The sequence below is a fragment of the Berghia stephanieae genome, chromosome 6 (assembly GCF_034508935.2).
Source record: "Berghia stephanieae isolate SIO BIC M18660-M18661 chromosome 6, UCSD_Bste_1.3, whole genome shotgun sequence".
In the NCBI taxonomy this organism is placed as follows: domain Eukaryota; kingdom Metazoa; phylum Mollusca; class Gastropoda; order Nudibranchia; family Aeolidiidae; genus Berghia; species Berghia stephanieae.
Genome location: NC_088365.1, coordinates 34924338 through 34951548, shown reverse-complemented (window position 1 = coordinate 34951548; position 27211 = coordinate 34924338). Strand labels below are relative to the sequence as shown.

Here is a 27211-nt window from a genome sequence, read left to right as displayed (position 1 = left end):
TAATGCAGGTTGTGTATGATATCAGTATGGGTACAGATGAAATCGACAAACTGAAACCCTGGCTTTCCAACATCCATGCCAGAGCTCCAGGATGCCCTGTGGTTGTTGTGGGAACTCACTATGATCTTCTTCCATTCGGTGAGTGTATCAGAGTTAAATATCAGACTTCCAAAGTTGTGGACTGTAAGTATTGAATAAAATAATATAACATCAGCTTTAAAATAAACGAATTTTATAACAAGGAATGTTTTAGGCTCAAGACCTTCTTCACCCAATAATTGAAATCATATACCCAGTAACTCGGTATATAAAATGTGGAAGGATGAGGTCAGAGATCAACAGCGCATTATGGTGGCATTGGGAAAGTAGATGTTAATTGGGTAAGCTGATAAAGCTATTATGTTCATTTTAGTTCTGTGCTTCATATTTTAAAACAGCACAATTATTGCCATGAATTCACCTGCTTCAGGTACTTTCGTTTTTTTCCTTGGGCAAGATTATTAACCCCCAATTTGCTCACTTGGACATCATGGGGTGGTTCCTGTTGACATCAGACATCTTGTTTGATGAATTATCTATATTCCTTCATGGAAGGCCTAGGTGACGATATCTAATAATGTTGTAGCGGAAGGGCATAAAGAAGATTTACCTACTGACAGTAATTGCATGAGAGAAAAAGAACTTTTAAAAACGTCGGACATTTGAGGCAATTCGTTGCCTTAACCAAGGAACTGCTGGGACAACAGATGCAAGCAGCTCTCCCATCGTTAATTTGATCAATATTTTAAAGTAAAAACTGATATCATTAGGAAAGAACTCTCACGTGAATCGATCCAAACAACATTTGACAAGTTTCCTGGTGATTCATTAACAAATTTTTCAAAAATTACTGAAGCTGACTTACGTGAGTGCATTATATTGTCTCCAACTAAAAGTTGTGATCTGGACCCCGTAAATACTGTCATACTAAAAAAATGCATTGATGTAATTTTAACACCATTTACATGCATTGTAAATGTTTCGTTGCAGTCAGGTGCTGTACCAGACATTTACAAAGTTGCTCATGTCAAACCTCTTTTGAAAAGACCTGATCTAGATAAAGAGAACTTTAAAAAGTATTGCCCTGTCTCTAATCTTCCTTTTCCCTCTAAAATCTTAGAAAAAGTTTGTTTTGAAACAATTACTGTCTCATCTTAAAAATAATTGTCTTGAAGAAAAATTTCAGTCAGCTTATAGGTAACATCATTTGATGGATACCGCACTTGTTAGAGTTGTTAATGGTCTTCTCTCTGTTAAAGACGATGGTTCATGTTCTTTGCTGAATTTGCTTGACCTATCGTCTGCTTTTGATACTAGTGATCACAATCTTCTCCTCAAACGTCTTGAAATTACTTATGGTGTGTCTGGTGCAGTGCTTGATTGGTTTAGATCATATTTGTTCAATCGTAAACAGATTATTACGGTGGATGAATATAGATCTGAGGAAATCATTCTTGATTGTGGGGTTCCTCAGGGTTCAGTACTTGGACCCGTTCTTTTTGTTCTGTATGTTGGCCCTCTGTCTAAAATCATCAGAAGTTTTAGTCTGTCTTACCATCAATACGCTAATGATATGCAGTTGTACTGCGTCTCCATTACGAAAAATTTACAAGCAGTATCAGACATTAGTGAGAATTGTATCCAAAGTGTTAAGAAATGGATGAATGAGAACAGACTGAAACTAAATGATGATAAGACGGAGGTGCTGTTGTGGGGAAAAAGAGGTGGAAAAGTGAAACAGTTTTGAAGCTGGGAGATGCTGCCATTCAAATTGTTGATAAAGTGAAAAACCTTAGCACATTCTTAGACTCTGGACTGTTGATGGAGCATTGGATTAATAATTTGATTAAATCTCTCTTTTTCCATCTAAAAAAGATTGCTTCCATTAGATGGTTCATATCTGAGGATGTGATCAAAATTGTGTTATCAAAATTGGATTGTAATGCTCTGTTGTTTGGCATTTCACAATAGAATCTGAGACGTCTTCAGATTGTCCAGAACAGCGCTGCCAGACTAGTATTCATGAAGGGTAGGTGTGATTCTGCCAGACCTCTGCTTCATGACCTGCATTGGCTGCCTGTTGAAAAAAGGATTAAATTCAAAGCTTGTGTTTTAGTGTATCGTCTTGAAAGTACTGCCCCTTCCTACCTTTCAGAATTACGTAATTGAAAGATATATCCCGCCCCTTACGTTTAACCAGTGATTCCACCAAACTAGTTGTCTCTCTAATACACAAAAATGCTGGAATGAGATCCCTTTCTCATTTCAGACCCTCTGTTTGGAACACCTTACCACGGATCATTCGTGAAAAAGAATTGTTGGCTATTTTTAAACATTGACTTAAAACATATCTGTTTCGATTTTAGAAGATGATCTGAGAAGCAAGATAGGCATCTGGTTTCTGTTGTGTTGTGTGTGTATGTGTATGTGCGAATGAGTTTGTTTCAGCCAAAGTAATTTGTAATTTAAGCACTTAGAGTCTGGTGTCTCTGAGTTATAGTGCTAATAGTGGATGTCTTAGATGCCTATACACTGTTCTCCCAATACTACGCAATGGATCCCACAAGAACTTTGACAGGCAAGTATCTCACCTTTTGATCTCAATTAGTATGAAACTTTCCTCCTCCTCCTCCTTTTCGTATGAACTGACAACTCAGTCAGACTGAGCACTACTGCCACCTTCTCCTCCTCTACCTCTCCTATTTTTTTTTTCTAGTCTGTCTTCACTCAAACCAGCAAACTCCATATATTATGATCATATATTCCTTTACTCTTATTCACAGAGGAACGAGAGAGCATTGTGGCAGAGTTTGAAGTCAAGCTGAAAGAATTGATGCAGAAACCTGGTAATATGCTGTAAAATGTCCATTCAAAGCCATTCTTGACTACTTTTGTGTTGTTCCCCATATAAATATCTTTTTGTATAAAATATTCCCCAAAAAAATTATTTGCTATAATCAGATTTAGCTTACAGCTTTGTTGCCATGAATGAGTATAACATCATAAGAATATTAATGATTCTAAAACTGGTGTAAATTCTCCTGCTGCAGCTTCTGCTGCTGCTGAGATGATGATGGTGATGAGATGATGAGGTGATTACGTCATGATTATTTCCAGAAGTTTACAGTTTTAATGCTTTTAAATTATATAGGTTGAAAATAGGAGGGTCACTATTCTAAAACTCAGATACTTAAAACTCAACCATTGTTTTCAGTTTAAACTCAAAATTTCAAGTTCATATGAAAATGAAATAAAACACATATATAATATGTTGTAGGACACTGGTAAAAAAGTGATCTTTTATATAGCGTAATATCCTCTAACTGTGCTCAAAGAGTGTCAATCCAACGTGAAACATGACCCCAGTAAGACTCTGTTACAATGTTTCTTTTGACAGAGACATTTTACTGAATTTACACCTGACAATGGTCAGAGAATGGTAGAACATTTTCCAAAATTCAATTTCGTATCTCCCACAGCATTATTCAAACCAGGAACCTACTGGTCTTCAGCTGAGTGTCATACTATAAGATCAAAAAGCAAAAAGCAGCATAATTAATAAATCATCGTTTATTTACTAATGGAACTAAGACTTAACAAACAAACAAAATACTGAAAGGATATTAACAGGACATGAATAAATTCTTACAACTATTTATCAATGGAAGATGCATTTGCTCTCTCTCTCTTTGCACTGTTGGAAAGATGCTATAGTCTGGCTTTGTTGTCTTGTAGTATGATGCTCGCCTTCGGATCAGAAAGTCCTGGAGTTGAGTCCCTCTCAGCAGTGCAACGTTGAGTCGTTGAAAAAGGCTCTCTACTCACATTTTCTTACCTTGCTCAGGTGTAAAATGAGTACCTGGCCGTTAACAGATTTGTCTCTTTGAAAAAAAAAGTAATATCATCTTACAAGGGTCATGTTTTGTCTTACACGTTAAGAGTTGCTATTAGCTTGGGACACCTTGGGATTTAGCAAGAGCTGGTGGAAATTGCTCTAAATAAATTCTCAAGTTTGTTTGTTTTATGGGTTTTCTTTTTTTGTTGTTGTTGTTTTTAGTTTTATTGATTTTATTGCACCTTCTTGACTTTGATCATAAAGAAATAAAAATAATTCTTAGTAGAAGGCCAAGCCACAATGAAAGCCAATCCAAGATGGTTATTGAAAATTTATTATAATCTCTCAATAAAATATTTGCAATATTTTTTGTATCAATGAAAGTAATCATGATCTTTTGTTTAACGTCTGTCACCATGATTATTGTATATTTTTGTTCATGTGCAGGTTTTCCAAGCATCAACTGTTTTGCAATTGTTGACCTGACGAAGGAAACGTCAGAGTTAGAGCAGCTCAGGAAGAAGATTAAAGACATCGTTGATCAGTGAGTTGTGTCATGTATGGAAGATCAGTGAATGTGTCATGTGTTGCTGATCAGTGAATTGTGTCATGTGTTGCGAAGTGGATGCTATCGTATGTGGATGATTTTTATAGAAATGAAATGGTTGAAAGATAATGATGACGATGATGATGATGATCATGATGGTGGTGGTGGTGATATGTATAAAAATATTCTTTTTTAAAATGTTTAATGTTAGTATACCACTGGCCATCTATGAAACTAACAGAAAAATCAAAGAAGCCCCATCTTAAAAAGGTTGATTATGTAACAATAAATTATACATAGATGCAATAGGAATTTTGCATGTTTTGAAATGACTTTTCAAATTTGAAATTTCTTCATAATTATATTATTTCATATAATTAATACCATTTAATTTCCTCCATAGATTTAAGATCAAAGGTCAGCCTGTGATGGGTCAAAAAGTACCAGCGAGTTACGTGGTAAAGGCTTTATATTGCTTAAAGAAAATCATCCTCATATTCAAAGCAATGTTGCTTAATTATTTTTTTGTCTCTTGAGTAATTTCTGGTACTTTTTTAAAATAATTTTTAAAATATTTTTATATGGTTGTCAAAAAAAATAAAATAGATTTGAGATTTCTGCAGAGAGTGAAACTGATAAAGTAATAGAAAAAGAGTTCAGAAGAAATTCTGTTTTGCTCATCATATCACACTGACTCAGCTCATACTTCTACTTTGGACTGTAGAAGAATTGTTACCTGTCTCAAACTATCAGTTATGTAATTTTTAAATTATTTATTTTTATCCTAATTTTATTTGGACATTTGTTATGTTGTTAGAAAAGCTTTTCATTTATATGACAGTTACTTTTACTTTTGTTATTTTTAAAGAGTTGTAACTCTTTTCTTTTTAATTTCTATCTGGACGTCCAATAGATCTATGATTTTGTCTTTCTTGTCAAATATAGCGGGTTTAGACTACCTGTTGATAGTTACTAAAATCGTAATTTTGATTTGCATTAACTATATGTAATTATCAATAATTAAAATATTTTTTTAACAAGAACAAAAACTGACCTGCCACGGGAGAAAATTCATTGTCCAAATAATCTGTTGATTGCACATGTGCATTGGAATTTGAGACCGAATAGCCACGGGAGACTATTCGGACTCTAGTCCAAATAGCTGCAGCCTTATACATATTTCAAATTCTACAGCGTCTCGGTGAATTATTGTGTCAAGAAGCCAATAATGTAGAGAAAAGCTTTCCTGTCCTTCGACACAGTGAGCTGATGAGGATTGTCAGGTCTGCAGGTCTGGATTTGGATGAGGATGAACTGAAACAGGCAAGTTTTTTATAGGCCAATAACTTTGTATATTTCGTTACCAAAAATATGTAAGATTTTATTTCATTTGTGCAGCTATGTGTTTTTGTTGTATGATACTCATCTTTGGATCGGTAAGTCCTGGATTGGAGTCCTGCTCTGAGCAACACATATTTGAGTCCTTGGAAAAGGCTCTTTACTCACATTCTCTCAGCTTACTCAGGTTAAAGTGAGTACCTGGATGTTAACAACGTTGTCTCTGTCAGAAAAGAATTGTACTATCATGTCTCGTTCTACATGTTCAGTGTTGCTGTTGGCTAGGAACTCCTGTAAAGGGCTTTGAGCACATTTAGTGGATATTGTGCTATGTAAATGCTCAAGTATTACTTTATGTCTAAACCATTCATATACATTGATACAGTAGGTGGAAAGGAAACTAAGCTTGGGGTACAGTTGAGCGACTTTAAGTATTAATTTATAGAATTGACTTTTATGAAATCCTTTTTAAAAAGTAAACACACTTTAGCTGGCATACTCCTCTTCTTTGTCTGTTTGTATTCAATGATGTGTTCACAGTGTTCTGTGGGCTGTTAATAGGGTAGTCACACTTAGGTGGAAAGATAGCTTTTTGGGGAAGATAGCTCAACAGATTTTTGGGGAAGATAGCTCAACAACAAGATCTTTCAATCATTAGATCACCCCGCTCATAAACAATTGAGAGCCTGGTTTGGGTCCACTCAGTCAGAATTTTATTTCTGCCCCCTCTGCCTATCTAGTAATGAGTGGGTAGTTGGATCCAAGTTAAATCTGATGGAAATCACTTTGCAAAATGTAAGCAACCTGTCCAAAAAACGAGCAGTGTTAATGAAATTAAGATAAACTCCAGCTCTATTGGCCTCATGGCTAAAAAGTAAAAAGAGGATTCTTTACACAAATGAGGTATCCGTTTTGAATAATTGAAACCGACTTCTCATTCAAGGCAATTGGTTTTCTGCATGAGAGTGGTGTGTTACTTCACTACAATGAGACAACCTTACAGATGAGAGATTTTTATTTCATCAAGCCTGGATGGTTGTGCCGTATGATGGCCCAAGTTGTCACAGTACCCCAGATCAATCCATTTATTGACCGTAGAGGGGTGAGTGGAGTCATAGTTTTGCTTCTTTTTTTATCTCAATGTCCGCCTTTATTTTGAGTACTTTATTTTTCTTTATTTCCAGTAAAATTTTGAGTAAGATTCCCATCCATTTATTATTTTCAAAAATTAATTTGATGTTTATGTATTTCTACATTGCAGACACCAAAGGGCTGGCATAGGTGCTAAAATATTAAGGTTTTGTCGATTATAGAACAGTCTACAGAGTTATGGATTGCGCCTCTCCACAATTAATTTTATTCTCATATTAAAGTCAACTGTAACTACTTTTTTATTTTCTGGAACTTGGAAGATCGAGATCTTTCAAAATGTTTGTGTATTTTCGATTTTTTGTGATATTTTAGCTCCTTTTCGAAGAACTGGTCCATTTTGTTTGGTTTTTTTACAGCACCATATTAAAATATTGACCAGCATTTCATTTGCATGAGACAGGGGATGTTTTAAGATCCTGTGTAAGGAATCCTAACATGGAACAGGGTCTCTGAGTTATTCTGTCGATGTGATTATCCTATTTCATATTTCTGGAGTTTGTAATGCCAAGATAAGGTTTTATATCTACTTACTTGTTGGTGATTGGTGTAATTCAAAGTGTAACATCCTTATAATTAATCCTTCACTCTCATTATGTAGCATTTTACAGTAATGAAACCAATGATCCAATCTTTAGCCCATCTTTGCAACTGGTTTGAATCTTCTTGTAACATTTCTAGATCGTTTTATGATTTGATTTCTTAATACAGTCAAGGCTGGTATTGGGCTTAATTGGGACAGCCGCTTTATTGGGACAATTCCTTGGGAACATAATGTTTTCTTTATAAAAAGTCGTACCCTTTCCAATTTCCAGCCTAATGGGGACGAATTTTAACAATGGCCATCCCCATAAAAGAGCTTTTTCGTTGTCTCCAATTTGAAACGATGGTTCATAAAATCCAAATTAGTCTAACGGGACGGTCAACCAGATGTATGGTTGTACCATTTATCTCAGAGGTATGAACAATAGACTTTACCTGTATCCCAAGTTAGTGTCGCGACAGCCAATCAGGTATGTCATCAAACTGTGTGTCATAGTCATCACAGAGATGTGAACAATGGAATTTACCTATTGATGTATTCCTAGGCAGTGTCATCGACTGCCATCGTTACGCACATAGTCATGGGTCAACTGACTAATGGTGCGATGGGTAATGAGTGATAGGTTTGTTTATTCAAGACTGTCACCCCCAAATGGTTTGTTTGTTCAATGAGATAAATGGGTAGATAGATCATTCTTAATCCATTGCTTACTTATGCAATTGTTGTGAGTGGCATATTTGTTAATTGATTTGTGCAATTAAATTTTGTCTCTCATCGTTAGATCAAATTAGCAGTCAAACAGCCGCTGAAGTAACCCAAATTAGATATGAAACAAGTCTCCCTGATTACTAAGTGGACTATGAGAAATCTGAAAAATTGCCCAATTTCATGTTTTTTTGTTGCCTTTTAAAAAAATATTGTGCTTACATATATTTGCTTTTATCCAGAAGCAAACTTCTGGAATATTATCTGTAATACAGGAATGATGCCCTCTGTACATTCTTTCAGGACTCTGTTGGTTGCTTTCTGGTTTTACTATCTCAGATAGATAAATGTACTTTTTTATATTTTTTAAAATTGATCCATCCTATTCTCCATTATTTTATTTATTGTCTCTTATGAATATTGTCATTTACTCATTCATTCAATTTGTTCACATATCAGTTTATTCATTTTTATTTTGGCTTTTCATTTGTTTGATCTTTACGTCATTAATTCAGTCATTCTCACACGCATTCATTTATTCTTCAATTTTTTCATTCATTTACTTATTTCTAGGTGATGAAAAGATCTTCAGCCGCCATGCTGTTCACAGGGAAAGAGACATCAGGAGAGAACAATTTCATTTTCCCCACTTCTCTCATACCACAATACTTACATCTACTGGAAAGGTGAAGCCATTGTAACTTGAATAGTATGCCATGTTTTTTCTACATTCGCTCATGATGGTTATTAATTTCACATTCATGATTTGCTTTCCCAGGCTTTATTCCCATGCTCTAAGTACATTAGGCAGTTGTTGGATTTCTTGTTTAGCTCTCACCAATCCACATATCTCTTCTTTCCCTCTTTGTCATTTATCCTTTCCATGGTGGCTTTGTAATGTTGTTTTGAAACGAGACCCATTTGATTTTGTCAAAGAAAACTTAGGGAGCAAGCGCTGGTATAAGCTTAAAATTTAAAAGGGGTGTATGAAACCGTCCCAAAAATTCAAGAAAAGAATAATTTCAAAATATCAGCCAACCTCAACTGGGGATCGAACCTCTGCCTTCTTATTAATGGACAGACATATTACCATTGTACAAGGATTACCCGATATTTGGGAAGATTTAATGCTTTTGTTTTTCACAAAAGTATGTTTACTGCTATGAACGTCATAACAAGCAGTGAGCAAAAAAGTATGAGGATGAAGACATTAATTGACTGCTAAAAACCGATAGGAAACAGTTGAGTTTGTATTTTTATAATTACAAATATGAACCAAACTGAACGTTTAATTGTTCAATATTAATCGTTTGTTTTATGAATAAGATGTTGTTATGCCTTTTATTATTTACTCCTCAGGTTTGAGATTGCATTGCCCAGAAATGAGACAGAGTTACTGATTCCCTCCAGGCTGCCATACAGGCGACCACCGTTTGAGATGCCTGTAAACAATAGAGAAGGTAGATGTCATATATCTTTATATTGTCTGTGTTATTGTCTTTTTCTTTTTATTTGCGCTTCTACAATAAATTTGTTTTATGTACTTTCCTTGTTTGATTGAAGACAGAGTAGAAGAAGAAATAGGAGGAGAGGAGGCATCAGTAGTGGTGGAGGCAGTAATGCTCAGTAATGCTCAGTATGACTGAGTTAGTCAGTTCATACGAAAAGGAGGAGGAAGAGAAGGTTCTTGAACTGAAATATCCATGATAATGGTAATATATTTGTTGTTTGGGTCTGAATTTCTTTTTTTACCTAGATGTTTGGAGGGATGATTTTCTTTGTTTGGTCAATCTAAGGATAATTTCAGCCTTATCAGAACCCTACATTATTTTTTTATTATCCTCTTTCAGAGCTTGTTTTCAGATACTACTCAATGCCTTATACGCCCATTGGATTCTGGTCAAGGCTTCTTACGAGACTCATCGTTTTTTCAGAAAGCAAATTTGCAAAGGTATTCTTGTCATTATTCTATCATTTCTCTAATAGCCAAAAAAAACCCCACGCCATTGTTTAGCTAAGATGATTGTATTACACTAGAGATTGTTGCACCTGTAAGCAGTAATATAACTTGTTATTTCTTGACAAATTAATTTAAGCAGTTATTGACAAGCATCACTCTTCTAAAACTGTAGAAATCAAACTACTCATATCTGCAAAATATTACATCCACCAATAACATTAAGCTAGGAAATAATAAATGGAATTTATATAGTGCTTCACCACATTGTAAGATTTGAAATTTGAATTCCAGCATAAATCCCTTGTGATGGGAGAGCGTTCCAAAATGGGGGACCGAAAATTGAAAGGATTGCTCACCTATTGTTGAAGCTACTTAGTTCGTTTTTTTGTTCTTTTTTATTTAAACAAAATATTTTTTTTAAAAACTTATTGTAGTATAAAATTCCTACCCAAAAATCCTCTCTATTTAGCTACTTTATTTTTTATTTGTCTTTATTATTATTTATTTATTCATCCATTCATTTATTTATTTATTCATTTTAATTCCTTTTTTTTACATTGTTAAAAACTCAAGAAAGTGGAAGTAATGGTAATGCAGCCGCTTTCTTATATGAATGGACCGGGTCCAATCCCTTGTTTGAGCATTTCTTCCACAGTTTATCTGTTCTCCCAGCTGTAACAGTAGGTAGCTCTCTTCAGATTTGACAAAAGTTTAAATGTTCTAAACAAAAAAGCAAAAAAAAAAAAAAAAAAAACACACACCGAAAAAAACAAACAAAAACAAAAACAAAACTACTTCATTAATTCGTTAATCAAGGATGGTGCTATGCTTTGCATCTTTTGGCTATGTTTGGCCAATGAAAAAAGGCCCTTCATGTCACCAGCCAGATACATGGATGAGCTTTTTGGATCACAAGAATGAGAGTAGAAATTTTAACTCTATAAATGATAAGCATGGAATGAGTTGACCTTGTTTGATTTATTCACAGACAATGATGTACTTAATGGAGAAACCTCTCATTATTTACTGGAAGGAAGGAATCTTTGTCCGATGGACAACAGTGAGTCAATTTTGAGTTGAAATAAGTCAATGTGCAATGTTTGATTTATATATATATATATATATATGACATTAAAGAAATGGAAGATTATATTTATTGATTACTATTACCTGTATGGATATCATATATTATATATATATATATATATATATATATATATATATTATATATATATATATAATACATATATATATATATATATTGTCTTTAATCTCATTATTAAATGCTAGTTTTACACTTGTTCTTCTAAATAGTGGCTAATCAAGCTGAACCCCTCCCCCCCCCCCCCCCCCCCCCCCCCCCCGCCCTCGCCCTCTCCTTCCTGCTCATCCTCTACCCCTCGCCCAATTTCTTATATATTATCTTTCAGAGTGCATTTTTCCTTGTAGATTCTAACAAGTCAAATGCCGACGATCTCCACATTACCGTCCCCAACACAGTTCCTGGGTGGAGGTAATGCCATTGATATTCAATCACTTTCATTCCCCTGGACCTTTACTGTACTTTGTTTTTTGTTTTTTTACTATCCATTAAATCAAGATAAAAGCTCTTAAAGCTTTCTTTTGCACTGCATTATGCACTGCTTTCCAAAATCACTCAAGAGGCATTTATTTAAAGGTATTGTTTGCCAATTGGAAAAGAAAACTTAAAAGAAATAAAAATTCTGATCCTGTAGTAATATTGTCCTTAATGTTTGGAATTCAGTGTTATGTGAAATTAGAGAAAGCTGGATTGTGACTTTTTTTTTGTATTTTATTTTTCTTTGTTTTTGTTTTTTAAATTTTATATATGTATTACCATTACTCTAAATGACATATATTTTCTTTTTGTGAAAATGGCATATGATTATATTATAATATAAATACTTTTGCTTGCATAACAAGCATCTTTAAAGTCCTATAAACAGACAACATTTACATTTCTTTTTGGGAGATCTCGCCCAAACCAAAAAATTAAATAGGATATTATGTTTTGTTTAAAGTGTTTTGCCAAAGTAGAAAAATCCTCCATTTGCATTGTTTACATAACATACATACTTATAGCTTTAATAAAATGTGAATGTGTAGTAATTCTAATTATTGCTCTTACGGTAATTATGATGATGATAACACGGGATGAATATGATAATTCCAATGATGATGTCATCGTGATGAAATAATAATGATTATCTACTATCACATTTACATTATTGATATTGTTTTAGATCATGACATATAACAAACATTAATAGGAAGAAAAATAGAAAGAGTCATACTCGAATAAAATCATTAAAAAAAAAAGAAATAATTGAGAATGAAGTACATCCTGAGATTCCAATGCTTAAAAAAATAAACCGTTCTTCAGTTTTATTCTCTAGGCTATAAAAGTAAAATAGTATCTGATTGTTTTTTTCTCTTCTCATTTTCTCTATCATGTTGACAAATAGTTTAAAAAGAAAACGAAAGGAATAGAGGTGCATGCTTTGACAATAAAATCGTGTGAATTTAACAATCAATTGTTGTTAATCTGACACACGATATGTATGATTCATCTAAATGTCGATTTGAAACTAAAATAAATTGTATGTTAACAACTTCGCAGGTTGCTTGGCTATTTAGTAGATCATGTGGATTCTTTGGTTGATGAGTGGTACCCTGGTCTGACCTCTATTGATCCTTTGCTGGGAAGGGAACTCTTGCAGAAGTTTATTCCATGTCCATTGTGTGCAGGTAGTTATTTATCTGTTTAAGTGGGAGCTATTTATTTATTTGCTTATTTATTTCTTCACTCATTCATTATCCTGCTTTGCTTTAAAATAACATCTGCCTGTGAGGTAAGTCTCTTATCAAAGATGACTTATTGATTTTGTTCTCCCTTTGGGCCTTTGTATTTCACTACATCTAAATAGAGACATGGTTATCCATCGTGCCTGTCAGTTCCTTATCCAATCCAAATTTTCTTAGGAAAAAAGGGGGGTTAGTATTTCACAATTTCAAAAAAAAAATCTCACTAGGTGGGTATTTTAATGTTTGCTTTTCTTATTAATTTTAAGCAATCCTTAATTTGGAGGTTCTTTTATTTAATCTCCTTTTTGTTCAGCCCCTCTTTCTTATGTAATCAATTTATATCATTATTTATTATATCATTATTATATCATTTCATGGATCAAAATCTATGATGTTTGCCTTGCAGACAACCAGCCATACTTGTTTACGTTCGAGGATCTATTGACTCGCTCTGAGCAACATATCAGTATACACTGCCCCCAGCATGATGGAAGTGTCGATCTTGAAAAATTGGTTGGTGTTTTTTATAATTAAATATATTGTTTCATGTTAATTTTATGTAATTGTATAGGTTTCATATTTTGTGTGAGGTAATCACATGAATATATTTAAGCCTGCCTTTTATACTTCATGTATTTTTTTCGTTTAGATTTTGGCTAAACTTAAATTTTCTTCCATAGATCCCATTTTTTGCCTGAATTTTGGAGGAAAATTGTCAGAATATTTTTATTTGGATCTGTTTCTTATATCTGAACAGTTTTGTTTTTTTAATTAAAAAAAATTATTATTTGTTGTTTGTAACATCCTTATAATGTTTAAGGTCATGAAAAATCAATGCATCTAGACCCCATTGGTATTAGTAATGCAGACAATTCTATTCATGTTCATAAGATTAATTTTTTTATTTACTGTTGTCCACTGTTACAATGTCTTGTAAAACCTGTCTTTAATTTTTTTTCTGGCAGGCACCAGATGTCATGTTGGGTGACATAGAGCCCAATTTCCATTTGGACATCAATAAATTTGAGTTCAAGGAAAGGTGGGTATTACAAAATAACTCAACATACTCATCATTCTATCTTTATCCAATAACATTTATAAAAATCAGGGTCGCCCCACAAGGAGAAAGAGGAACACTAGTTACCGATGATAATAAAAAGGCAATGATTCTGAGCAAAAAATTCCAGTCCGCATCCTGTCCAATTGAGAATTTTACTGTAAAAGAATTCAATGCGAGGTGTGCCAAAAAACAACCTGATGCCACATCACAATGGGAGGATATCATAATCACGACAAACTGTATCAAAAGCTTGTTACAAAACCTTGACCCAACAAAAGCAGCTGGCTCAGATGGCTTATTCCCATGTGTATCCGAACTGGCTCCAGTGCTTACAAAAATTTATCAAATCATCTCTTGACACCAGCTTTGTACCATCTGACTGGAAATTCGCCAAAGAGGGGGGACAGATGCAAACCTGAAAATCATCGACCGATATCATTAACCTGCATTCCTTGTAAGATTTTAGGGCATGTCATTGCCAGTAGCATCTCAAACTACTATGAGCAAAACAAAATCTTTTATAAAAAGAAATCTTAAAACAAGCAACCAATCCGCAAAATTAGTCACTTACAAAGCCATGGTCAAATCATCAACAGAGTATGCATATTATGTATGGGATCTACACACAACAGATGGTATCAACACCCTCGAAAAAGTATAACAAAGAGCGATAAAATGGATCACAAACAAAGGTTGCATAGAAGAAATAACAGACACTGACATGGAAATCCTTGGATTGCTGCCACTCGTAACCTGTAGAGAACAGTCACGACTCATTGACTTTTACAAATATCTTAACGGTCAAATTAACATTACATCCAAGTTTTAGCCTAAACATTCGACCCATCGACATAGCGCTCGTAAGACACATCCACTGAAATACAATATTCCAGTCTCAAAAACATCTCACAGACAATCAAGTTTCTTCTCCAAGACAGCAAAGGAATGGAACAGCCTCCCAAAATAAATTGTCTACACTCCCAACATTGGAAATTTCAAAAATCCATCTACCTAATGTATACTACAGAGCAACATTCATTAATTGTCAACATGATGGCACTGGCGGCCTTTACCTAAAGAAGAAGAAGAAAAAAAGATATTGCATATAAAGGACAGAATTACCATTTGGTCAATAACAGTAGAATACAAATTAAAATAAGTAATGTACTTATATGTTGAAAAGTATTAAATTTTTAATGGTTTTTTTTCCTGATTTTAAAACCTTTTTATTTAGTTTTATTTTTGCAATCTAAAATGTTCCCACGCTTCTCGCTCAATTGAGTCAATAGGATTCAATAGTCGTAACGTCACTTCCTTCCTAATGACACATGGTAACTTAGTATTACTGGCTCGAAACTATCGGAACAATGGCGGACGCCCGTATGAAATATATCTCCGGCGAGCATAAAAGCATATCCAGTGGGAAAAAAACATAAATTTGATCATGTTTTGACTTTTACACATTCTGAACACAAGACATATGAAAAGTTTTAGCCAGCTTGAAGAATAAAAAGTAATGATTTTCTTTGCTTAGAACCAAGATGGCCGCCGTTGCCGGGCGGCGTGACATCAGACTACTGAATCCAATTAGCAACACAGACTTAATACTGTTATATCATTGTTATGAAATCATCTAGGTGTTTGTTGGTTTTGTTGTTTTTCTTAATTGTTAAAAACTTTTTATCATTCTTGATACTCCATTTAATATAAGCAGTAAGGTATGTAAGGTGGAACAAAGGAATACACATAGAGCGGCAATTTGCATTTAATTGATTTTGAAAATTTGACAAGTTTAATCCTGAAAAAAAAAATCTTTTCATTAATGCACAATTTGAAGATACAATTCCCTACCCGACAACTTGGGAAATTAGAAAACATTTCTGTCTCAAGACATAATTATTGTGATACAGAGCTGTAACCGAACATCATCCCACACCACACAAATGTTGCATCTATCTTCAGTATTGAAGCTGCAACAGTATGGATTGAATTGGATTGAACACAAGTGCACGCAACACAGGTGATGTCGAGTGAAACAACTTACTTGTTCACATTGCAGAGAAACAATGACTAGCACAGTGTATCTAGATGTTGTGTCTCTGCAGGATGATTGGTTTGAGTGCCCTCTATGAATTTATAGCAGTCATCAGTACGGGTTTTAATTATCATAGTATATAGTTTAACAACTGATATTTCATAGTGGTTTTCTAAACTTTACTCATAATTTACATTACATTTTATTTATTAGTCCTGAGAATCTGTGTGGAGACGGAGGATTTGGAAGTGTTTACAAGGCCAAATATGAAGGGAAGGTAAGTCATAAAATAGTCAGAAAAATAACAAAATGCATAGGTTAAGAGTTGTTTATTTTATAATTTTATAATGATACACGATCATGATAGGCTTGTAAATATGCTTTTCAATATATAGAAGATGTCAGCTTCTTTTTTTGTTTTTCTCTCCCTTCTTGTTCTTCCTGCTCTTGTTTTTGTTCTTGCATTTGTTCCTCTGCCTCCTCCTTTTCCCCCTTTTTCTTATTGTCTTCTCCTTTTTCTTTTTATCTCTTTTTCTTCTTCTTCTTCTTCTTCTTCTTCTTCTTCTTCTTCTTCTTCTTCTTCTTCTTCTTCTTCTTCTTCTTCTTCTTCTTCTTCTTCTTCTTCTTCTTCTTCTTCTTCCTCTTCTTATTCTTTCTTGTGATAGCCCCCAGCAGCAGAGGAATCAACAGCTAATATCCACATTTAATTAAAAGGACAAAGAACCTAAACTATTACTCTAATTCTTCTTCGCATAAATTGATCGACTCGGATTTCTAATGTCAACGCACATTAATGAATCGTCACTATAATAATGTTTTCAGGTTGTGGCAGTTAAAGTATTCAGTGCTATAGGAGACATCCATCCTCACAAGATGCTCAGACAAGAGGTGGGTCATATCAAATAAAGATTGGAAGAACTCTTTTGGAAAATTGGGGAAGACTTTTATTTTTAGGAAGCAAAGATAGCAGCTATAGAATGGGGTTTTTTCGTTTTGTTTTTTTAATTCACTGTTAAAAAAGAAATTCTGAAATTTTGTGAAATATTTGTAACTTGTTTCATTTAATTTGTCAAACAAAATCATAATTTTATGTTGTATGTTATTACAGGCAAAAGGGTGCATTTGCTTTTTGGAATACATATTCATAGAAAGCCGTGTGCTCTATTTTGCGCAGCTTTGTGATCGAATTCAATCTTTTTAAAACAATAAGTTGATTCCCTCCTCCTCCAGAACGAGTCTTCCTACTATGCAATATAAATAACCAATAGAGCAAAAGATTAAATGCTCCATTATGCCAAGGAAATGGTATAAATTAATGTAACTTTCGTCTTGTTGGATTGTATTTTTATTTCACTGACCTTCTTTCATACTTGATTCAATAAGTTTTGATAACATTTTCTTGAAATATAAATGCCCCCTCCGCCCCCCCCCCCCCCCCCCCCCCCCCCCCCCCCCACACACACACACACTCACACAAACACATACACACACAAAAAAAGCGCTCGTTATATCCAGTAAATGTCAGATGCTAGAGAATATTGTCACAATTTTATTCTGTTCTTCATCTAATCAAATCGACTCAGGCGACCATCCTGAGGAGACTAAAGCACCCAAGTGTCATTGCATTGGTGGCTGTAGCAGTGAGACCTATGAGGATGGTGATTATCGAGTTTGCCCCATCCAAGTCCCTGGGGGAGGTGTTCAGGTCTAGAGTCCACCTGAGTCGAACATTACAGTTGAAGATATCTCAACAGGTATGACACTACATGTCAGAGCAGATTAGATCCGATTCTATTGAGTGATGATAGTTAGAAGATCAAATTATCATAATCATCATCATCATCTCATCATCATCATCATCCTCAGCATCATCCTCCTCCTCATTATTATTATTGTTATTATTTTTACTATTCTTCTTCTTCTTCTTCTTTTTCCTTCTTCTTCTTCTTCTTCTTCTTCTTCTTCTTCTTCTTCTTCTTCTTCTTCTTCTTCTTCTTCTTCTTCTTCTTCTTCTTCTTCTTCTTCTTCTTCTTCTTCTTCTTCTTCTTCTTCTTCTTCTTCTTCTTCTTCTTCTTCTTCTTCTTCTTCTTCTTCTTTTTCTTCTTCTTCTTCTTATTATTATTATTCTGGGTGGGGATCCTGACCTCCCATAGCGGGCAGGGAGGTACACACTGTGTCTTCTATCCCCTTATATCTGTTTTCCAACATGCTTTCTGTCTTTGTCTTGGAATGAGATTACTTGGTTTTGTCCTGGTCCTGGCCGGATGCCCTGGCTGAGAGGAAAACAGTCGGAATGTATAGTTAGTTTGGGAGATGATATTTTTTTCATTGTAAATCATCTCTCTGTTATGCACTGTATTATGCCTTCTTTATATTATATATTATGATTTGTAAAACATTTGAGTGTGTTCCTCTTAGCGGGGACCTGTGTTTGTGTCTGGATGAGACTTTTAGGTAATCTCAAACTAAGTACTTTGATAGAGTGCTTTTGGAATCTCGTCTGTTTCCTATTTGAACCAATTCCCCTTTGTCTTCCCTTTTCTTGGATGCTTTATTGTAATTCTAGAACTTTTTACTATCCCATTTTCTTCCTTTTTACTGGCGCTGATATGACCTTAATGTGTTGCAAGCGCCGTAAAACCCTTAAAAACAAAACAAACATTATTATTATTATTATTATTATTATTATTATTATTATTATTATTATTATTATTATTTATTATTAATATAGTTATCATGATTATTATTATTATTATTATTATTATTATTATTATTATTATTATTATTATTATTATTATTATTATTATTATTATTATTATTATTATTATTATTATTATTATTATTATTATTATTATTATTATTATTTTTTATTATTATTATTATTATTATTATTATTATTATTATTATTATTATTATTATTATTATTATTATTATTATTATTATTATTATTATATTATTATTATTATTATTATTATTATTATTATTATTATTATATATTATTATTATTGTTATTACAGTCCAAGCGGGTATTGGGGACGTCGCTCTATTGGGACAATTCCTTGGGAAGGAATCTTTTCTATATAAGAAGTCATACCCTTTCCAATTTCCAGCTGCTTAATTGGGACAGCCCACCGCTTAATGGGGATGAAATTTAACAATGGCCGTCCCCATAAAAGAGCTTTTATATTGAATTCGGATCGATTATTCATATGAACTTAACCATCAAACCAAGGTCATTTTAATTTTTCAAAGACAATGATACATATGTATTTTTCATTCTTATGTATTTTACATAGATTGTTGATAATGGATATATGAATGTAGCTTGAGTGGCACAAAACTAAAGTGAGAATTCAACTTTTGATGGGTTTTTTTCTTGTTCAAAATGCAGAAAGAATATAATGGGATTTGAGCAAGATGATTTAAAGAAGAATCCCCTTTTTTTATTTATTCTTATATACATCTGTATCATTTAGATTGCAGAGGGTGTTGAATACCTTCACAGTCTGATGGTTGTGTACAGGGACATGAAACCTGACAACGTTCTCATCTTTACTCTGGCTCCTGATGCATTGGTGAGTTGATTTGATATCCAATTATAAAAGAAAGACAATGTAGCTCTGATGGCTGTTTTAGCTTTTGAAAACGTCAGGCAACAAGATGTGTAACGATGAGAATATAGACATATTTTGTTATCTGATTTAGGCATTGTATCCCAGGATAAGACACTGATTGGGGTCTTTTGACCTCCCATGGTGGACGAAGAGGTCACTATTGCTCTGTCTTCTAGCCTCCTGAAAGTGTTTTCCTTTTCCCGGTTGATATCTGGTCTTGTCTTGTAATGAGATTACTTGGTTTTCTCATGGCCCTGGCAGTTAAATGTATAATCTTTTATTAGTTTGGAGAGATGACACTTTAATCAGTGTAAATCTTCTCTCAATTGTGTACTGAGATTTTATCTTTTCCTTGTAAATCAACTCTGTATCATGTACTGTTAGAGGTTTTGTTCTGAATATTTTTTGTCAATTTTGAGTGTATCCCTCTAAGTTGGGTCCTGTGCCTTTATTTGGCGGAGACTTTTAGGTGATCTCAAACTAATTATACTGATAGTTTGCTCTTTGAATCTACTTCTGTTCCCTATTTGAGCCAGTCCTCTTTGTCTTATTTTTTCTTGAAGGCTTTTAATTGTAAATCTAGAATTATTTTGACCATCCCAGTTTCTTCCTTTTGCACTGGCGCTGAAATGATTTAAATGTAAAAACGCTGTAAAACCCTTGAAAATAAACAAATATGCATCACCTCACTTGACCCACTTGGTGGGTTTTAGGCAGTGTCTGTATAAGAAATGTGCCATAAAATGAGGCTTGCTTGAAATGCGCAGAGCTTGTGTTAAATAGTGTTTATATTTATTATTTTTATTTCAATATTCTGAATATCTTAATGCTTTTTGTTTTTACAACAACACAGTAAATGCTTTATGGGCTCTATAGTGCTTACTGATCTGTCTGTTGTCTTCTATTTTTTCAAAGAAAGCACTTTTGTGGTTTGAATTTAAATTCGTGTGAATATAACTTTATAGTGATGATGGCAAGTCATGCGTGAAAGCACTTTTAATCCATTTAAAATGCACCTTCTCCAATGGAGTTAAATTTTATAACAACTTATTTCCAGATATTCTTTATTGAGTTTTCTAGTTAAACCACATATTGTTCTTTATATTTATTTGACGCTTTATTGAATAATTATTTAATTGTTCAAAAAAGTGTCAAGTACATATAAACAACAATATATTTTATAAAAATGACGGAATTCACCAACCAAAATGGTAAGGTTAATGTGACCAAAAAGATAAAAGCATTAATGAAATTAATTCAGGATAAACAATGACTGATTGGTTCGTATATGAAATATATGACCTATCAACTCAATCTGGTATTTTCTTTTGTAAAACAAAACCTTAAAAGTGAAGTCTTTGAGTCTAAATTGTATTATTTGAATGGAATCAATGCAGTTTGTATTTAAACTACAAAAAAAAAAAAAGAAATATTAAAATAAAGAAAAAAATTACTTTAATTAACTTACTCAAATCATTTTGACCTAAATTCACTTTTGGCATATCTTACCCTGACAACAAATAACACATGATGTAATAGGTTAAATGAATTATACAATCTATGCCAATTAGACCAGGAGAATTTATAAAATGCAAACAAATTACAAGACTCCTCCTCAAAGGTTATTAATTATTTTCAAACGTGCCATATCAACACCAGATCAATGCCAAGATTACTGACTATGGCATCTCTCAGTTCACAACCTTGTTTGGTCTCACGTCTCAAGAAGGGACTCCAGCATACAGGGCACCGGAAGTGATCAGGGGCGAGACATATTCTTATCAGGTATCATCATTGACATTTGTAGTCCAATCAATACTTAATTTGTTTATGTATTTACCTTGTAAACTTGAGCTTATATAAAGCACAATATCCACTAAACATGTTCAAGAACTTTACAAGGGGTTACAAGCCAACAGAAACTCTTAAAAGGTAGTACGAGACATAAAGCCTTTTTTTGGCGATATTTTAATCTTTTTGGGCATAGATATAATGCTGTTAATGGCCAGGTATTCATTTTACACCTGAGTATAGTGAGACAGTGTGAGTAAAGAGCCTTTTTCAAGGACTCAACTATGCATCACTCAGAGTGGGACTCGAACTCAGAACCTTCTGATCCGAAGCAGAGTGTCATATCACAAGACCACATAGCCGCACAAGTATTTAATAATATGTTAATGATTTAAGATATCAATATTGCCTTTTATGTATTTTATAAAATTAACGTAAGTGACGTCGAGGTCAAGACTTTGTCATGTAGAGTTCGAATGGAGCAGGAAATCTCAAGAGCAAATCAAAGATACTGCTTTTCTCGCTTTTTTAAAGTTTTGTTTTGTTGTGGGGATTTTCAAATTATTTTTGTTGTTATTGTTGTTTTATTATTTGGAGTGCATTTTCCCACTTCATTTTTTTTTTGGTTGAAAAGATAACCAGTCATATAAATTAAATCGACAAAATCAGAACACTACCAGGTTGAAAAGGTACTGAGTTAATTTAACCATTTTTCCCTTCTAACAATTTTTTTTTCAAATGTCTTTCTTTTAGGCTGACATATTTTCTCTTGGCCTCTTGATGTACATGATTCTGACTGGAGGAACGCATCCTTTTGAAGAATTGGAGTTTAAAAATGAAATTGACAAGGCCTTTGCTGATGTAAGTTTATCACTGGGAACAGCTGGACTCAATCTTTAAAAGAATAATATGAGTGAAGATGTTTACATGAATAGAAGCTATGCAAAACAAACAAACAAAACCGTCAGCCTTTAGCATTTGTTAGGGGACAAAGGACATTTAGATAATTACAATCCCTCACTGCAAGAATAACTAACTTTAAAAATCAACAAGTTACGACAAATTCAAAGTAATGCTGCCAGTAAGGTTCTGAAAGTTTCTAAATGAGGTAATATAGGAATAAGCATATTATTATTACAACTTAAAATTCTTGAGTTGTTTTTTTTTAAAATCAAAAAGAGCAAAAACGAATTGAATTATCAAAACTGCAGTGATAGAGGAAAATGAAATAAAAGGGAAGTTGTAATTGGTAAATTGTTTCTACACAATTTTATCATAGTGTCTCTTTTGACCCTTTTATGTATTAAGCCCAATCGTTTAAATGTATTTTATTTTCAAGTTATTTCACTCATTAGAATTGATGAATGTGAACTTATATTTTTGTTTTGTATTGATCTGATGTTTATGACTGTCAACTATCTTTTCAATGTATACATTTGCAACTATGATAATAGTTAATACTATGCTGGGCTTTCTGGAGGGAAGGGAGGAATAAAAACAAAATTTAACAGACGGCCTTTTCGTCCATTTTTACCCTGTGTAGTGACAGGTAATGTAAGATCACTGAAAAATAAAATTGATGAACTGTTTTCACTGTGTCGTTTTAATAATGACTATCGTCAAGCCTCCATAATAGCGTTAACAGAGACTTGGCTATCTCCTCACATACCATCATCATGTTTTAATATTGAACAATATTCACTATTTCGAGGAGATCGGACTAATGTAAATAAACGAACTGGGGGTGGGGTGTGCACATATATTAACAACAAATGGTGCCACCCCAATAACTGTCAGATAAAGAAAATGTATTGTGACGATTATATTGAATTTATTACTGTTTCGTCACGACCATATTACCTACCCCGGGAATATACTCATGTCATCATCATCAACGTCTACATTCCACCATCATCAGACAACACCACAGCGAAAAATATTTTGAGGAAAGAAATACAGGACATTCAAATTAAGTCACCCGATGCCGTATTGATGGTCACTGGCGATTTTAACCAATGTAACGATTTTACTCTCCCGGGACTTCATCAATACGTGGACTGCGAGACAAGGGACAAAAAAACATTAGATTTATTCCTGTGTAATATTAAAAATAGTTATAAATGTTTACCCCGTGCCCCATTAGGTTTATCTGACCACTGCATGCTCTTGCTACTCCCCACCTACCGCCCTGTTTTTAAACGTGTAAAACCAGTAAGGAAAAGTGTACAGATCTGGAATGGAAGTGTGTGTGAAGATTTGCGTGGTTGTTTTGAATGCACTGACTGGAATGTTTTTATCGAATCATGTGATAGTGTGGATGAGCTGAATGACTGTGTGAGTGAGTATTTAAAATTCTGTGAACAGCTAGTGTCTTGTAAAAAAGAAATAAAATGTTATCCTAACAACAAGCCTTGGATAACAAAAGATCTAAAACTTTTATTGAACCAAAAGAAAACTCTCTATACTAGTGGAAACAAAAAAGATCTGAAAACAAAACAAAAAGAGATAAAGAGGGTAATATCTAGTTGTAGAGATAAGTACAAAAATAAAATTGAAAAATGCTTTTCTTCTGGGGATATACGGGACACGTGGCGGGGGCTTAAAACTGCTGTGAACTATAATCCAAAGCCCACGATTATATCAGAAGATATCGAAATTGAAACTTTAAATAAATTTTATTCACGTTTCGACACAGCAAACAAATTTGATATTGAAAATGAAAAACATAAATTAGACAGGGCTTTGGAAGATGAAATGACTATTGAGGTCAGTGAAGAGGAAACGAGATTCGTATTTTCGAAACTAAACGAGAGGAAGGCTGCTGGGCCGGATGGATTGAAAGGAAAACTATTAAAAGAATGTGCCCACCAGCTTTCCCCCATTTATACACATATTTTTAACTGGTCCCTCCAATGCGTTTCAATCCCTGAAATTTGGAAAACTTCAAAAATTATTCCTGTTCCAAAAAAAGAAAAACTTGAAACTATGAACGATCTCAGACCTGTTGCACTGACTTCAATAGTCATGAAATCTTTAGAAAAACTTGTTCTTGTTAAAATTAGGAATCAGTTTATGCCATTGAGTGATAGTCATCAATTTGCTTACAAACCAGGACGTGGCGTAGAGGATGCCATTTTGCTGTTTACAAACAACATCTACAGGCATCTAGATCACGCTAGGAGCTATTGCAGATTGCTTTTTGCAGATTTTTCTTCAGCGTTCAATACAATGCAACCTCAGTTGGTTGTTCAAAAATTGACTAGTCTGAATTTAAACAAGTATATAATTGCTTGGGTGCTCGAATTTCTTACGGAGAGAGCACAATATGTTCAATTAGGGCAAAACAAATCTTCCTGTATAACTACAAATACTGGTGCTCCTCAAGGTTGTGTATTGTCCCCTGTATTATTCACAATATACACGAATGACTGTAGAAGTCAAAACCTGAGTGTACCTTTAATAAAGTTTGCAGATGACACCGCTCTTCAAGGCCTCATAACAAATGGCAACGAAGTGGCTTATAGGCAAGAAATTGATAGATTTGTGTCTTGGTGTGATGCCCACCACCTAGAGCTTAACATAAGCAAGACAAAGGAGCTAGTGATTGACTTTAGGAGAGTGAAGGAACCGATAGAACCGTTAAAATTAAAGGACCAATTCGTCCAGCGAGTTCCTCACTACAAATACCTTGGTGTAACGATTGATGACAGGCTCAAGTGGGATGAACACTTGAAAATAATTAGGCATAAGATGTGCAGACGTACATATTTTTTATCGAAACTCTCTCAGTTTAGAATAGATAAAACCCTCTGCACATTATTTTATAGAGCAGTAATCGAAAGTGTTTTGTCATTTTGTATAACAGCTTGGGGAGGCAATTGCTTAGCAGTGGAAAGGAACAAAATAAATTCAAATATTAAAAAATCCATTAAACGCTATATAAATGATGTTGACGATGTAGATCTTTTATACGAGAAATTTTGTATAAATAAAATAACTAAAATATTAAATGACCAGTATCATCCACTAAGACCATCAATTATTATGTCAGAAAGAAGTGGTCGCCCTTTCTCTATTTCAACGAAAACAGAGAGACACCGAAAATCTTTTCTGCCGTCCAGTATCAGGCTTTATAACAACAAGCAATAATCATTTTATATAATTATTTCTCATTTTTACTTTTTAAAAATATAAATATTAATTTATTAATTTATTTGTTTTGCAATCTTTTCAATTTTCAATTTATAGTGACAGTTTTAACTATTTTACAGTGTTGAAATTATTCATATTATAAAGCGCAGCTCTGGTTATAGAGCTGCTCCTTTTTTATATATATACATCCTATTTCCATTGTATTTTTATCTTATGTGTAAATTATAACACGTCTGTACAAAAAATTTCCTTTTTGGGATGCAATAAAGTATATTATTATTATTATTATTATTATTATTATTATTATTATTATTATTATTATTATTATTATTATTATTATTATATTATTAAAGTTAAAAAGATCTTAAGCTTTGCAGATTATAACCTCTTTAAATTGAAAAGGGACCTTCCAATTGTATCGAACCATGAGTGTTGTAAGATTATGATGTAAGCGACTATATTAATCTCCTAATTGATTTGATACAAGAACATACATATCATAGCTACTCGGAGGGGTCTCCAACCTTGAATTCGTTTTCTATAAAACAAAAGATGTCTGCTTAATTACTTCTTTAAAAATGTCTGTAGTATATTTTTATGTTGTGCCCATATCCATGATGTTTAAATTTCTATTTTTCCACTCTCTAGAACTTGCCCATCACGCCAATAACCCAGAGGGGTTGCCCACCATGGCCAGATTTTCAAGACTTGATCACCCAATGTTTAAGCCAAGTACCAGACTACAGACCTAAGGTAAGCTATACATGCACCAAGTTCTTGAATTTTTTTGCTCTTCTGTATTTTTATTCAGAAAAATAAAACAAGCTTTTGTACATATATTTTTGCGTTTCCTCATACGAACCCATATAATAGCCGCTTTCTGGTATCCTTACTTGTCATTCATATTCAGTGTTGGTGTCGCCTTAGGACCCTTTGTAAAGCACTTTCATCACATTTTGTGGATATTATACTACATAAAAACTCACAAACCGGGTGGGGTTTTTCACCTCCCATGGTGAGCAGGAGGTCACTTGCTGTGTCTTCTTACCCCCTATATCTGTTTTCTGAGTTGTTTTCTGTCTTTGTCTTGGTATGGAATTACCGGTTTCGTCTTAGCCCATGCCAGAGTCCTTGGCTGAGAGGGAAGCAGTCAAATGTAAAGTGTTAGTTTTGGGAGATGATATTTTTTTTTCTTGTAAATCATCTCTCTGTTATGTACTGACAATTGTATTTCTTGATTAGATATATCTTGAAAGAGAGGGATCCTGTGCTGGTGTCTGGATGTAGCTTTTAGGTGCTAAAATGACCTAAATATGTCACAAATGCTTTTTAAAAAACTTTAAAAATTAACAAAAACTCACAAGCCTTTTTAAAATGTGACTTTAAATTATTCCGTCTACTTTAATGCTGATAGGAGCCACTTGGAGGAAGCGCTGCGTCACGTGATCACTTTTTAGCGTTGCTTTAGCGTTGATCACTGGAGCCCACCAACTTCAATTTGATTTAAATTCTTTATTATTATTATTCTATATTTTCAAACGGAATTGTGTTCAATTTATATGTTGTGAATTCATAAATTGTTTTTGAAAGAGATTGTGACATGGAGTCAGTATATA

The 27211-nt window shown here is 33.7% G+C and overlaps 1 protein-coding gene across 1 annotated transcript in view; it reads left to right on the top strand.

Annotated features, from left to right (window-relative positions):
- Positions 1-27211, top strand: part of LOC144974939 (leucine-rich repeat serine/threonine-protein kinase 2-like) — a 115251-nt gene that overhangs the window by 74079 nt on the left and 13961 nt on the right. Inside the window, exons 37-57 of the mRNA XM_078918473.1 lie at positions 9-138; positions 2823-2885; positions 4322-4418; positions 4825-4879; positions 5616-5744; positions 6703-6861; positions 8731-8843; positions 9517-9617; positions 10008-10108; positions 11106-11177; positions 11548-11630; positions 12759-12886; positions 13350-13456; positions 13909-13982; positions 16252-16315; positions 16861-16926; positions 17622-17792; positions 19515-19613; positions 21312-21437; positions 22197-22304; positions 26244-26348. Of these exons, the coding sequence (XP_078774599.1) occupies positions 9-138; positions 2823-2885; positions 4322-4418; positions 4825-4879; positions 5616-5744; positions 6703-6861; positions 8731-8843; positions 9517-9617; positions 10008-10108; positions 11106-11177; positions 11548-11630; positions 12759-12886; positions 13350-13456; positions 13909-13982; positions 16252-16315; positions 16861-16926; positions 17622-17792; positions 19515-19613; positions 21312-21437; positions 22197-22304; positions 26244-26348 (2151 nt within the window). The remainder of the gene's footprint in view (positions 1-8; positions 139-2822; positions 2886-4321; positions 4419-4824; positions 4880-5615; positions 5745-6702; positions 6862-8730; positions 8844-9516; positions 9618-10007; positions 10109-11105; positions 11178-11547; positions 11631-12758; positions 12887-13349; positions 13457-13908; positions 13983-16251; positions 16316-16860; positions 16927-17621; positions 17793-19514; positions 19614-21311; positions 21438-22196; positions 22305-26243; positions 26349-27211) is intronic.